This window comes from Falco peregrinus, chromosome 3, assembly GCF_023634155.1.
Source record: "Falco peregrinus isolate bFalPer1 chromosome 3, bFalPer1.pri, whole genome shotgun sequence".
Classification (NCBI taxonomy): domain Eukaryota; kingdom Metazoa; phylum Chordata; class Aves; order Falconiformes; family Falconidae; genus Falco; species Falco peregrinus.
The window spans coordinates 82,866,317-82,880,751 of NC_073723.1; the positions used below are offsets into that span (position 1 = coordinate 82,866,317).

General features: G+C 39.4%; 1 protein-coding gene across 2 annotated transcripts in view; it reads left to right on the forward strand.

Annotated features, from left to right (window-relative positions):
- The window catches only part of ADCY2 (adenylate cyclase 2), a 225,116-nt gene that overhangs the window by 137,847 nt on the left and 72,834 nt on the right, over window positions 1-14,435 (forward strand). For both annotated transcript variants that reach the window (XM_055800387.1, XM_055800386.1), the window contains exons 5-7: window positions 8,641-8,789; window positions 10,008-10,119; window positions 11,161-11,288. In XM_055800387.1, coding sequence (XP_055656362.1) covers window positions 8,641-8,789; window positions 10,008-10,119; window positions 11,161-11,288 — 389 coding nt within the window. The remainder of the gene's footprint in view (window positions 1-8,640; window positions 8,790-10,007; window positions 10,120-11,160; window positions 11,289-14,435) is intronic.

The following is a 14,435-nucleotide window of genomic DNA, read 5'->3' on the forward strand; positions in this document are numbered from 1 at the left end:
GTAGGACAGATCCTTCCTGTAGGTTCACTTTTCGTTTATATAAGGATGAAATAAATTTCTTGAATTAGCTTCTGCTTGAATAAACTTCCCCCCCCCCCCATTTAAATAGACTGTTGTGTGGGCCAAAGTAATGGTTATCTACCTCTGCTCTTGACAAATCTAATGCAGAATTTCAGAGTTTTTGATTCATTTTTATTGCTGTCTGCCCCTGTTTCTGACTGCTTTCTCTGACCCACTTTGGAGTGTTTATGAGCCCCTGACAGGTGGATATGGTGACTGATCCTTGGTTTTGGTCCTTCTTCTGTGTGGTGAGTAACATTTCATCACACAAATGTGTGGTATCTGTGTCGTATCTGATAAAATATTGGAAAAATACCAGTGAAAGACAGAAATAAATCCATTCTTGTATGCTTAGTTGGCATTCTCTAAGCAGATGGCTAAAACATCAGCAGGCAAAGTCTGAAGTAAAACCAACCAGTTTCACACCAACTAGAAAGGCACGGAGGAGCTATGCTGGCAGTCTGCTTCAGACATGATCTATTCCTTAAACTTGCTTTTGGTCTTGCTTTGGATTTTATGCTTTTAACCACAGGGTTTGACTCTTTAAACTGGGCAGCTGAACAGGAAACCTCTGTCTCTGGGGAAGGGGCTGCATAGATACTTTTCAAGTGGTACTCTTGAATATCTTCCCTGACATATACCATGGATGGTTTGGAAGAAGGAAGAGCCATGAGCTCTTCAGGAGCTTTGTATGGTTTTGTTCTTTTCTAGTGAAAAAATAACATAAAACTCTTCTCAAAAAAATGTGAAATGAGATGTATTGGAGTCAAAGGGTTCATTGTTTAAAATAATTTTATTGAGCAAATGCCAGCAGTGTAATACTTCACCATTATTAAAGGCTGATACAGTAATAACCATGTTAATCTCATCAGACAGATTCTTTTCAGAATTCTGCTTCTGTCTATTAAGCAGTGATCTTGAGATATATAAAATTTAAAGCAAGAGTTAACAGGATCAGACAGAAAAAAACTTGAGATTGTGTCAATTAATTAAGAAGCTCTAGCTGTGTATGTCATTATGTTCTGCTTTTACTTTATTGTTTTGCTGCTGAATGACTCGTCTCCTGAACAGCCGCAAGATAGGCACATATTCTGAAGGTGTAGTGAACCTTATTTGCAAATTTAGTCATAGGCAGCCTGCATATGCAAACTGTAATTATGCATAAACATTAAGCATCCCTTAAGTTCCTTGAAGGAATTTGTCTTTGCCAAATATGTGGTGAGCCTGTGCATTTAAATGAGCTTTCAGACCCACAGACTGAAACTGTTGCAGCCAAGCGGTGCTTTCAGGTAGCTTTAGTGTTATTTGGAGATGGAGGTGGTGGGCTGGATGTTAACTGTACATCCACAGAGTTACTCAGCAGCAAATAAGCTAGGCACCTTGAGGGTGCAGAACAGTGCGTATTTAGCCTGAAAACCAATACGTGTATTTCTGTCAAAAGCTTAGGTCAGTTGTACTGTTCTTGCTAAGTGAGCAAGTCGTGTCACAAATTGCAAAATGGTTTGAAGACACCTCCCTGCTCCTGGAAGCTTGGCTGGAGCTCGGGCTGGTGCAGTGAGGGCAGCCCCACTCTCCTGGGCAAAGGCTTTTGGGCAGCTCCCTGGGGACAGGTCCTCATCCAGCCCCTCCTCTGGGAGCTTATTTTCAGCTGTGGCTGTGCCTCTCAGCCTGGCCTTAGCTACAGCTCCAGTGGAACTGCCACCATGTCCGTGCCTGGCCACAGACCCCTCGGTCTGGCCCCAGCCCCTGACCTATGACTGACTTCCTGGGTCTCCCTGAGCCTCACCCTGACCCTGGTTCAGTCTCAACACCCAGGTGGACATGTCTCATCACCATGGTCTGGGCTGGTGACCTGGACCCTTGGCAGCCACCCTGGGCCTGCCCTGCTTGCCTGGCTGCGGGGCTGGGCCCTGCCCTACTGGCAGCCCCGACGTGGGGCTCCCTCTCTCACTGGAGCAGCTCCCAGACACCTACGGTTTGTCTTCCGCAAAATAGCATCATGACGGAGTTTGCGTCCCATGGCTGTTGAAGTAGTGAGGACTGAGAGGATGGTGCTCTCATTCCACTTGTGAGCATTGTTTTTATGATTTTGATATTAGCTCCTGGCATTGCCAGCCTTGAAATTTCACCTGCAGGATCATGAAGATAAAACATCTTATGGTGCTATGCCTGGGGATTTGAAAAAACCTCATTTTTCACAGGGAAAAATAAAAATAAAGCATAGGTGAATGTTGCTGCCAATGGGGAGCCCCTCAGGAGGTTCTTAATGAACAGATGAGAGTTCATAGTTCTGTGATCAGAAAAGATGTCAGCTGTGGCGGAAAGCCTGCACTAGGCATGAGTGAAAGCAAGCCCAGCAACTAGATATGTGAAAAAATGTTCAATATGACAAAAAATGTGGTATGTAGGAGATTTCCAGATGTCAGGAAAAATTCTTGCCTGTTTTTGTCAAGGCCAGTGATGGCAGTTGGGAAGTATTCCAGGAAAAAAGCCATCCTAACAAAGGAAGGGGCTGCTGCTAGGTAGGAAAAGTATAAACAATCAATATGAAATAGAAGATGCTGCTATGCTGCTTTGGTATTTGGAAAGAAATAGAGTGATGTACTCAACAACTTTGTAGGAAATTGAGTCATACAAAAATGGTTTTCAGTTTTTTAAGGGGAAACAGGCTTAGGTTAAATAACTTTCCAAAACCAGCAGATTTCAGTAAGGTGTTTGATGCAATGATGCTGGGCATCCTCATTAAAAGTACTGGCACTGCTGCCCATCAAAAGACCACAGTCTAATGGATTTTGAGTAACATAACAGGAAATTGTCAGTGGAGATGTTCAATGAATTGGTATGTGTGCCATGTTGTGCAAGAACCAGTTCTCATCCTTTATGCTATTATGTGTTTTTTATTAATGATCTAGGAGATATTTGAAGACAATCACAGACAATCATCTTTGCAGAAAAGCCAAATACTGGTCTGTAAATACCATAACATGGAATACTTTATAAATTATATTAATCAAGATAGTTTTTAGTAAATCTCTGGAGAGTCATAATTCTAAAATCAAAGAGTATGGGTCAGCTAGAAAATTGGAAGTCTGCAACTTTGAAAAAGATTTTGGAGACATAGCAGACAGGGAACTCCAGAAGTGTTACATCAGAAAGTTCTGCAGTGTAAGTAAGTCATGGACATATTGCAAGGAATGAGGCAGGAGGGTATGTGTGTATGTGTTTACTGGAGCACAATGTTAGGATTTGTGTCAAATGAATTTTCAAAAAATGTCTGAAAGTTGTTGAGGGTTTATAGAACAGAGTGTAGAAAATAGTTAGATTTATAGAGCTAAGTGTTTATCTGATCAAAATAAAAAAATAATTATTTGATCAGTGTTTATCTTCACAGGGAAAAGAGTGTGGACATTAATCTTGAGCTGAGATAGGTATAGCAGGACCAAGACCTCAAAGTAAGAAATACAGAACATATTTTTACAGTTTTTAACAGTTTAGCTGATTAACCACTAGAAAAAACAGCTAAGTTGATGAATTCTCCATCTCTTGATGTATCTGTAATCAAGATTGAATACTTTTCTTGGTCTGTGTAAGTAAAATGCAATTTATTGGTCTCAGTACGAGTAATAAGGTTGGTGGAGGTTAGTAACATAGGATTAAATTTAAGGACATAATAGTGCTTAATTTTTGAAAACCATCTCACCTCCCAGTTAGGAGTACAAGTTAGCTTTAAGAAAAAACAATTTACAGCTGTTTATTCTAGCAGGTGTGTTTAAGAGAATGTGCATGACATCTGGGTAAACAGTACCATAATTTGCCATACAAGTACCCTCTTGATCACCGTATCTATCAGCCATATGGCTGATTCATCATTTTGTGATCAGGAATTGCAAGATTCCTTTCTTGTAGATTATTTCTTGACGCATTTCAAGGGCAGCTGAAAATTTTATTTTATCCATGTTTATTTGTAAACTTTGTTGTAAAGCTGGATGCATTTATAGGTTAATTGCTTCTAGAGCTCTTACTGCTGACTTACTGACTGGTTTGTAGAACTTGCTAAATAGTTGATTGGACATGTGCCAGGGGAGTCTGAAAACTAACCTCAACCCACAGAAAAGTAGCATTCAATATACAGTGCCCTAAATTACATTGTAAGGGGCAAAAATATCCCTATATAGGATTACAGTGACAAAAATTTCCCTATAATGCTTTGTTGTTCTACATATATATAGTTTTTCTGCAGATTTCTTCAACATCAGAAGCTCAGGAATGGACATCCCTTCCAGTAAGACCAAAATTTGGACTGCAGTTCTCTCCTGGGAGAGGGCAAGGGTTGGGGGAGAGCAGAGAAAGAGATGGAGGGAGAGGGAGAGACTTGCCTCTGCAGAAATTCAGTATTAGGTTCTGTGAATTGTCTTGAAGGACAGTCTCTCTCCATTGAGAGTAAGGCGCTAAGCTAATTTTAATGTAGTGAGCCCTATCAGAATACCTTTGTTTCTCCATGATGACATTCTATTGTCTATATTATTCAAGAGATCAGAGTAGGTGGGAGAATGTTTGACCTTGAAATCTATAAATTCTTAAAATTATTTATGCTTCATTAAAGAGTTGATAGTCACATAATTTTGTATGAATGACTGAATCACAATTGGCAGTTTACATAACAAAACAGGAATGAGCAAATAAATAAAGCACTATTGCCTCAGTTTAATGAAGAGTTTGATTTGTGAAATACACACTTAAGAAAACATACCATACCAAGCATTTGAGGATATTTTGCTAGCTTACTGTATAACAACAGTATGACCACCATTGTGCAAGAAACTTCAAATACAGTTGCCACCTTGCAAAACCTGACATAGGGCTATGATCTTTAACTGAGATATGCTAACTTACTCTGGGTAAACAGACATCTAGAGGTTATCAAGCTTTAGGGGAGGGATGAGTAACTGGGAATGACTGCTAAAGTAATCTGTGTAATTCAGAGGAAATTCTGACAAGGAAATCAACTTGGCTGTGAGAGTTTGAGAGAACAGGAACTCAAGTAACAGTTTGACAGATATCACTGAAAATCTTCAGTTAGAGAATCCAGGGAGAATGACTACTTGGTAGCCATCTACTGGGATCTAGGTGGACTTGTTCACAGAAGAAAGCGGTACTTAACCCTAAAGTATTGAAAAACACTCTAATGTTGTGTTCAGTATGGATTGTTTGCTCTGTCTTTTAGCCCTAGGGCTTAAGACCTCAGCTACAAGTGGCTGGAGTGGTTTGAGTGGTGAGGGGAAAGCATAGCACCAGAAAACATGGACAGTCAGGAAATAGTTTGTCTTGCGTGTGTGAATCGCATGTACTGTCTGTAATGTCATATTGGTAATATATCAAAGAAAAACATTTGTGAGGGGATTTTCATTATTACTATAGCATAGCAGTTTCTCTTTCACCAGAAGCAGATACTGTTATTTTTATTCTGAAGAATTTTAAATGCTGCATCTTGACCTGCATTCAGAATTACTTTGTTTTTTTCCTTGCAAGCTGTGGCTCTGAGAGTGGCTTCTCGGTCTACTACAAATAGACAAGTGTTTGGACTCAAAGTCAATGTCCTGTATATTAGTTCACCTAGGTTTTGATGTGTAGATTTTTTGTCTCTTTGAGAGAATAGTATAGAATGTGTTGTCAAATCAAAAAGCTATTGTAGGCAGCAGTCTTGATTTGCTATATGCCTCACTGTTCCAGTCTGCAGAAGTTTCAGTGCACATTTGGCACTGAAATCTGATTAGTAATTAGTTTTGATCGTTCCAGTATGCTCTTTTTAGACAGCAGAGATGACACAACACAAATAGGTGTTCTTAAATGGTTTGCATTTCTTAGGACCTTTTAGCAGAAAGAGAAGGAACAATTTGTTTGTCACCATTTTGTATTTGGTTAGCTGACCAGCCCAGCCATGATCTTCAAAAATAGTTGAGCTTCACCTTTTTTCACAGTTCTCTTTTAGTGAAAGAAACTAGAATTCACAATCTGTGTGAAATGTAATAAGTGACTTGGTAACACGTCATCACACAAATGGTAACTTCAGGACTGAAATATGAACACTTGCAGCCTGCATTATGGAAAGAATGGCTGAAACATTTAGGTGTAGCTGGGCATGGCAAGGTATTTTGTAGTGTGCTTCACCAATTGCAGTTCTGTAAAACCACCTCTGGTTGTAATCTTCTGTTTTGTACAGTGGAAATGGTGGAAGGAAAACATTCTTTGGAGGTAAATTCTGGTGTGGTGAACAGCTTCACCAGGACGTTTAAGCAGAGTGGAATAGTGGTCTGGCCTGGAGAAGAAAAGGAGGGGAAATATCCCGTCTCCCCTGCTGTCTCCTACAAAATAAGGGCATTCTGTTTTCCCTTTCCTCTTACGATTCTTTCGCTTATAGTTAGTTGACTTTACACTGCTTCCTACAAAACCTTTTTCTATTGCTTTCTTGAAAATTTTTGTTGCTTTTCTCTTTGACCTTTGGCCAGCCTCTCTGAGTTTCAAAGACTCAGTAACTTGGACGTTGAGTGTCTGTCTCACTGCATGTCTGGAATCATAACGGAGTCATAGGGAGATGGTGAGCTAGCTTGCATTTACTAGCTGTGGCACAACAGGAGCAGTGATGTAAAACTGGAGCTAAGACACTCACCTCTTTGTTAACTATTAATTATATTTGTTAACAAGTGCTGACCTGTCCTTTACATCACAAAACAGCAACTTCTGTTAGATAAAGAGTAACTTACAAGAGTAAGTTAGCAGAATACCTCCACCATGGACCATGGACTGCATTAGAAATGAAAACACGTTGGCCTCTTGGATGTGTATTTGTTAAAATGCCTGAACATACTACATTAATCTTGCATGTAAGAGATAAAGCCGCATTAACATTTTGATGAAAAGTCAATTGTGTATATGCTTCTCAGTTACAAAGTGTCAAAGCTGAGATCCTAGAAGTAGGAAAACAGTATATCTCTTGCTATTGCCTCCTTTAGTTAGGCTAGAGACAAATATGCTTTATCTTGAACATTTACTTCATGATTTGTCTTACCATTTATGTGATATGCCTTAGTATGCAAAATAAAGAGCAGTCCATACATACGTGAATTAAAATTATATTTAGATCTCACCAAAGTGAGAAAAAAAAATGAAGATTATTAGTTCAGTGTACTTAGCAGCAAAGATTCTGTCTTCAGATACAAAGATTCTGTATTCACTGAAATAGAGGGTTTTTTACAAAGTGCGTGCAAGATCTGTTTCATAGGGCCTCATGTAAGTTAATGCTGTGCTTACAGGTACACAAATGCCATGAGGAATGGGAAGCCTTCATTATATGTGAGAGATGGGTAGCTGAGTTAGGTGCAAATATCAGAGAGTCTATAGCCCTGTTATTGCCATGCTCTACTCAAGGTATTAGACCTGAACAGGAGTAATTATCCCTGTCAGAGCACTGGATTAATGGTTACACTTCGGGTATCTTTGTGAATGGAACTGCAAACTCTGCAGAAATACACATTGTGAAACAAAGAGAACCCATCACTGTGAGTAACACCTGCAGACCATGCACATTTTGAGTTCATCATCTTCTCTGGTATAGCTGTTTCTCTCTTCGACTCCATCATGGGCTTTTACAGCTGCCTTCCCTCTCCTCACTGGTTCAGGGTTCTGGTTTTCGTGCTTAGGCAGAATTAGCCTCTCTGCTCTGCCTATGAGAAAATGGGAAATTCCTGTTCAGTCTTGTGGTGGAGTATGATCAAAGCAGGAAGGAGCTTTTTTGCAGAGTTCTAGCTATTCCCTTGTTGATCCAGTTTTCCAGACAAGTGGGAACTCAATGAAAAGCTGTAACAGGTAAAATGGGCAAAATTGAAATGTACTGATGTAAGAAAGTTTCACAAGGAGAAGACCATGAGTATAATACCAACAAAAGATAAGGAAAAATATGTAGGTTTTGTTGGGTTTTTTATATATATTTCCTTTTAGGTTAATAATTTCAAAAAACTTGAGTCTGTTAAATGCCATGTTAAAGTAAAGGGAGAGTATTTATCAAAATAGTCTGCAAAAGTCCAATATTTTCAATATATTCTATGTCCTGATTTCATCTTTTCTTTTTCAGTCTAACTGCTAAAACTATAACTAAACATTTAAAATACATTAAAAAGAGAATGACTTAGCCTACTCTTCCCTGAATTGGACTGCATTTCCCTGAAGTCCTCTGAATAGTCCTTGCAGCTTTTGCTTTATTTGCTAATCCCTATTTCCTTCATCCTACTCAGATATTGAATAGATTACTGTACATAATTTCTTCAGATGTTAAGTTTAGCTTAAGCTTTTTCTAATATACGCAAAACCTTGAAGAAGTTGGATATTACTTGGAAATTTGTGTATATCTTTGTCAAGTTCTTCAAGGAACTGATTGATTTTGGAGGCCATACCAGGCAAGTGCCTGAGTGCAAGGCTCAAAAATATTCTAGGGTGTTGACAGTAGAGTATGCCTTGCACAGTATTACTTCCGTGCTAATTTCATTCTTTTTAAAGAAATTCTGGACACTTCATTTTAAATTTTAGGAGCGTCTTCTACTTTCTTTACTGCCTGCTCACATTGCCATGGAAATGAAAGCAGAGATCATTCAGAGGTTACAAGGTCCCAAAGCAGGCCAGCTGGAAAACACCAACAACTTCCACAATTTGTATGTCAAAAGGCACACCAATGTAAGGTATTGTACTGTAATAAAATGTATCAATAACATTCAGAAAAAAATTGAAAAGGAAGTGTTAAGGGAGTAATTAAGAAAATAATTATTTTAATAAGTTTTTCAACAACTAGCAGTTTAGTATCCATTAATTGGATCAAATGCTAACAATTCCATGTTCCAGAAGAACAACAAAGGTGGTAACACAAAGGAGTTGTTTAGAAAAAGCCACGCATTAACGTGAGGCTTTCTTCATAACATCTTAATTTTTCAGGTTAAAGTACCAAATCCTGCTTTCATGTATACTAGTCAAAATTGTAATTCGTGTCAGTTACATTATTATCAATTTGTAATTTTCTTAACTGGAGCAATTTCTCAGGTTTTGTATGACGTAAATAGAGGCAGCTGTATCACATACATATTTTACACATCACCTGAGATAAAATATTCTGCTGACAAATGAATTCTATTAAATATAAATTTATAGAAGTTAAAAAAATAATTCACCATTTATTTTAAATACTCTTTCATCTTTACAAGTATTTTTGCCTAGGTTTTTTTGGTTGAACAAGTTAATTTGAATTACATTCTTAGAAATTACTTTTTTAAAGTAAGTATTGCAGGACTTTTGTGGAAGTTCACTTTCACTTGTGAGCACAGATACTTTTTCCTTAGCATGATTTTCTGAACTGGTCAGTTTTTTGTGGTGAATAGAAACATAGTTTATGGCTTGAATATCTTAGCAATTAAGCTTGAATTTAGTAGTCTGAGTAACAAGTGAACAAAGACTTCCACGCTGCATATCACTGACAGGTAAATCTAGACAGAAAATGTCTACAGTGATAAAAAGTTATGAAGCAATTTCTGATAATAAACTAGTTTATTGAAATAATTATTATACTGCCGATTTGTGAGTAGGAAAAAAAATTCTGTTTTTTGAATACACTGTTACAAATTACATATAGAATGCCTATAAATACCTGTAAATATACCTATAAAGGTAATACCTGTGAAGGTAGTACCTATAAAGGTATATATTAACTATAAACATAATGCCTATAAAGGAAAATGTAGGTTTACCTATAAATATATTTATTGCTCTACATTTAGCAGTAGCAGTTTTGGGTATGGGTATACTGCTGTGAAGTCCAGAATGCCTACTCTCAGGTTTTGCTGAGTGTTGGTAATTCTGAGCTGTGCAGAAGGAAAGTGTTACCAAGTTTCTGTTCATTTCTGTTGTAGTATCTTGTATGCTGATATCGTGGGATTCACTCGCCTGGCCAGTGACTGCTCGCCTGGGGAATTAGTGCACATGTTAAATGAGTTGTTTGGCAAGTTTGATCAGATTGCAAAGGTGGGTTTCTACTGGGCTGCTGCGGTTAGTGTAAGTAAGGCATCTTCAAGATATTTTTTCTTTTGGGGGACTCTTCTACCTTCAGGCAACATTTATGAGGCTTTGGCAGGAGGATTAGACTAGAAATGTGTGAATAAAAAATCTGGCTCTGGTCTGAGTGCCACAGTGTGTTTCTGCCAGTGTGATAATCTGTGAAACCCAAGATAGCTCTCTCCAATAGGGCCAACAGAGACAGTTCATGAAGCCTAAAAAAGCTTAATGGCAGGTGAACAGCTCTTTAAATTGATTCTTTACAGTAACAAGGATTAAGAAACTAAAAATTAAAAACTGATATAGTCAGTTTTCTGATCTCTGAAAAAGCATTTAATAGATAATATTGATCAAAACAATTTTATTTACTGGCCACAGTCTCTTGATTACTTGATGAAAGGTTCGTACAATCAGAAGATTTTCTTCTGTTTATTCAGGTGTCATTTTTACAAAAACTACATCAAACTTCATGCTGAGTGTGAAGGTGAAATCAGAAACACTAAAACACATACAAATTTTCTGTGTTTTTTATGAGTTCAAAAACTATTGTCCAGTACTGGTTAAAAAAAATAAATCCTTATATTGCCTTAGGCTACAAAGGATAGAAATAAGATTATGACTGCTGGTTTCAGGAAGTACTGCATAGTACATCTTCAAAGATGTAAATGTAGAAGGCTTGGTCTTTCTGTATCATATTTCAAACAAAAAAAACCTTGATTTAGATTGAGTGCACTTCAGCTCAGTTCTTTAATGTGTGAACAACACTTGAGATACATGTTTTGCAGTGAACTTCGTTCCTGGTTTTCCCGTTAAGGACCATAACAAATGGAGGAATCATCCCTACAAAACTCAGACAGCACTTCTTTTTTAGCAAGGCAAATCCTTCTCTACTGAAATAAGCTTAAATAGGGTGATTTTGCTAATATCATTTAAGTCAGTCTTTGTAACAATAACCCCTCATTTATATAATTCAAGTTGAAAGTGACCATCTCACCTTGCTTTTTTCTCCAGGAAAATGAATGTATGAGAATAAAAATCCTAGGTGACTGCTATTACTGTGTTTCTGGACTACCTATATCTCTTCAAAATCATGCCAAGAATTGCGTGAAAATGGGACTGGACATGTGTGAAGCCATTAAGTAAGTACTGAACTTTTTGTTAAATACTCAACAATAAAAATTCTGTCTCTTTTCTATCTGTAGCTCTGCTGATGGTTGAAACATTCAGACCTGCAGTAGTTTGTGTGTTTCACTGCAGAGTCTAGCATGGTAATCTTGATCTCAATTTAAGCAAAGGATTGTTTTAAGTTGTTGAGTTGTGCCAGGCTATGTCATCACTACACTGTAAAGATGATTAAGGACCGATTGCTCATGTAAGGAAAGACTGAGAGAGCTGGGATTGTTCAACCTGGAGAAGAGAAAGCTTAAATCTCATCAATGCATTTAAGTACCTGAAGAGAGAGTGCAAAGAAACGTTGAATCAGTTAGGTTGGAAAAACCCTTTAAGATCATCAAGTCCAGCCATTAACCCAGGACTGCCAAGTCCATCACTAAACCATGTCCCTGAGCACCACATCTATGCATTTTTTAAACATCTCTAGGGATGGTGATTCCACCACCTCCCTGGGCAGCCTGTTCCAATGCTTGACCACCCTTTCAGTGAAGAATTTTTCCTAATATCCAATCTAAACCTCCCCTGGCATAACTTGAGGTTGTTTTCTCTTGTTCCGGTGCTTGTTATCTGGGAGAAGAGACCTACCTCCACCTGCCCATAACCTCTTTTCAGGTAGTTGTAGAGAGCAGTAAGTTCCCCCCTGAGCCTCCTCTTCAAACTAACCAACCCCAGTTCCCTCAGCTGCTCCTCACAAGACTTGTGCTCCAGACCCTTCACCAGCTCCATTGCCCTTCCCTGGACACACTCCAGCACCTCTACATCCTTCTTGCAGTGAGGGGCCCAAAGAAGCACACAGCATTCAAGCTGCAGCCTCACCAGTGCCCAGTACAGGGGGACAATCCCTTTCCTTGTCGTGCTGGCCACACTGTTTCTGATACAAGCCAGGATGATGTTGGTCTCCTTGGCCCACACTCTGCTGGCTCACGTTCAGACGACTGTCAGCCAGCACCCCCAGGGCCTTTTCCTCCAGGCAACTTTCCAGCTGCTCTTCCCCAAGCCTTTAGCATTGCCTGGGATTGCTGTGACCCAAGTGCAGGACCCAGCACTTCTCCCTGTTGAACCTCTTATGACTGGCCTTGGACCCATCGATTCAGCCTGTCCATATCCCTCTGCAGAGTCATCCTGCCCTCAAGCAGATCAACCTAGTGTCATCTGTAGTTACTGAGGGTGCACTTAATTCTCTTATCCAGATCGTTGATAAAGATATTAAACAATACTGAGCCCTGGGGAACACCACTTGTGACTGGACACCAGCTGGATGTAACAGTTGCTACCACTATTTGGGCTTGGCCATCCAGTCAGCTTTTAACCCAGCACAGAGTACATCCGTTCAGGCCATGAGCAACCAGTTTCTCCAGGAGAATGCTGTGGGAGATGGTGTCAAAGGCTTTACTAAGGTCCAGGTAGACAACATCCACAGCCTTTCCCTCATCCACTAGGTGGGTCATCTTGTCACAGGAGGAGGTCAGGTTTGTCAAGCAGGACCTGCCTTTCATAAACCCATGCTGGCTGGGTCTGATCCCCAGGTTGTCCTGCATGATGGTGCTCAGGATGATCTGCTCCATAACGTTCCCCGGGAAGATGGGGGTCTTCTTTCCCAAAGAAGGTGAAGCCAGGCATTTCAGTGGTGCCCAGTGACAGGACAAGAGATGACGAGCACAACCTGAAACACAGGAGGTTTGCTCTGAACATAAGGAAACACTTTTTTCACTGTGAGGCTGACTGAGCACTGACACTGGTTTCTCTGGGAGTTTGTGGAGTATCCAGCTTTGGAGATCATCAAACTCCAACTGGTACAGCCCTAAGCAACCAGCTCTAGCTGGCCCCGTTTTGAGCAGGATTTGGACTAGACAATCTCCAGGTGTCCCTTCAGACCTCAACTGTTCCATGATCCTGTGATTACAAGATGGTAAATAACTCAATAGACATCACTTAAGACTTGGAAGCTTTGCTTTTTGCAGAGTCATGATGCTGCCACCCACCGATTAGTCAAATGGCTCTGTGAGAGGCCAAAGCTCCTGGCTGCTGCTGAGTTTGAAGTTCATTGATGGTCAGGAGCAGTTGCTCCTTCACAGTTAAGATGCCTCAAATTCTGAGCCTGTGGAGTGATACTGAGCGTGTCTACCAAAGACATTTTTAACAGCTTACTGATTCCTGGGCTGAGAGGCCCACCTCCATGTTGTTAAATAAGCAATTAAATATGTTTTTCTTACTAGACTTCAGGTTTAGGTTTAGTTTCATCTTTTCTGTAGTTTATTGTTTAAGTGAGGACTTTCTAAAAAGTTCTTCCAGTTAACACATTAAGGCACTATTAATTCTGTGCTTGTCGGTAGTATTTTGGATTTGTGGGTTACTGTATTTGTCCCTTATTTCTTTTCCGTAATCACTGTGCTTGTTCTGTCTTTGAAAGAGAAAACAACAAGAAATTTGAGTATCCTAATGTAATTGCTTTTGAAATAGTAGTTCTAACTTATTTCAAGTAACTCAAGTAATAACAGGAGACTTGATATGATTGTGAAAGAGGAAAAAGAAATACGGTTGTATCTGATGGATTAACACTTCAAGGCATCTGAGGATACAATTACAGGCATACTTGAGGAATCCTCTAGCTTATTACTAATGAGTAGATTGGGAACAGATTATAGGCAACCATAGCAGTTCCCCCTTCGGGATGATAGGACTTACAAAGAAGTCTTGAAAAAAGGACAGATTTACTCCCCCTCATCTCTTCACCTGACTGCTGATCGAACTCTCAGCGCAGAGCAGTAATAACTCTGTTGTAAGACACTTGCCCGGAATGAGTTCTGCCACCAAAGCTGGACATGTTTCAATAAGAGGGTACTTAAACCTGGATTGGATGTCTGCACGTCATCCCAAAGGGTCTTAAACTTGCCTGTCCAGAAACTTGAGCTCAGTATTGTAGTTTACTTGATGAGCAAGGGTCTGATTCTGTTAGCTCATTTAGAAAACATTTTGTGAGGAAAGGACAATCAAAAAACCTTCTATCTCTTTTTTTTCTAACCAAAGTCAGATAATTCGTTTTCTGTAATTCACACCTGAAGTTCTTTTTTGCTTTTAGGAGTTAAAACACTGTAAATGGTTACTTATGGTCG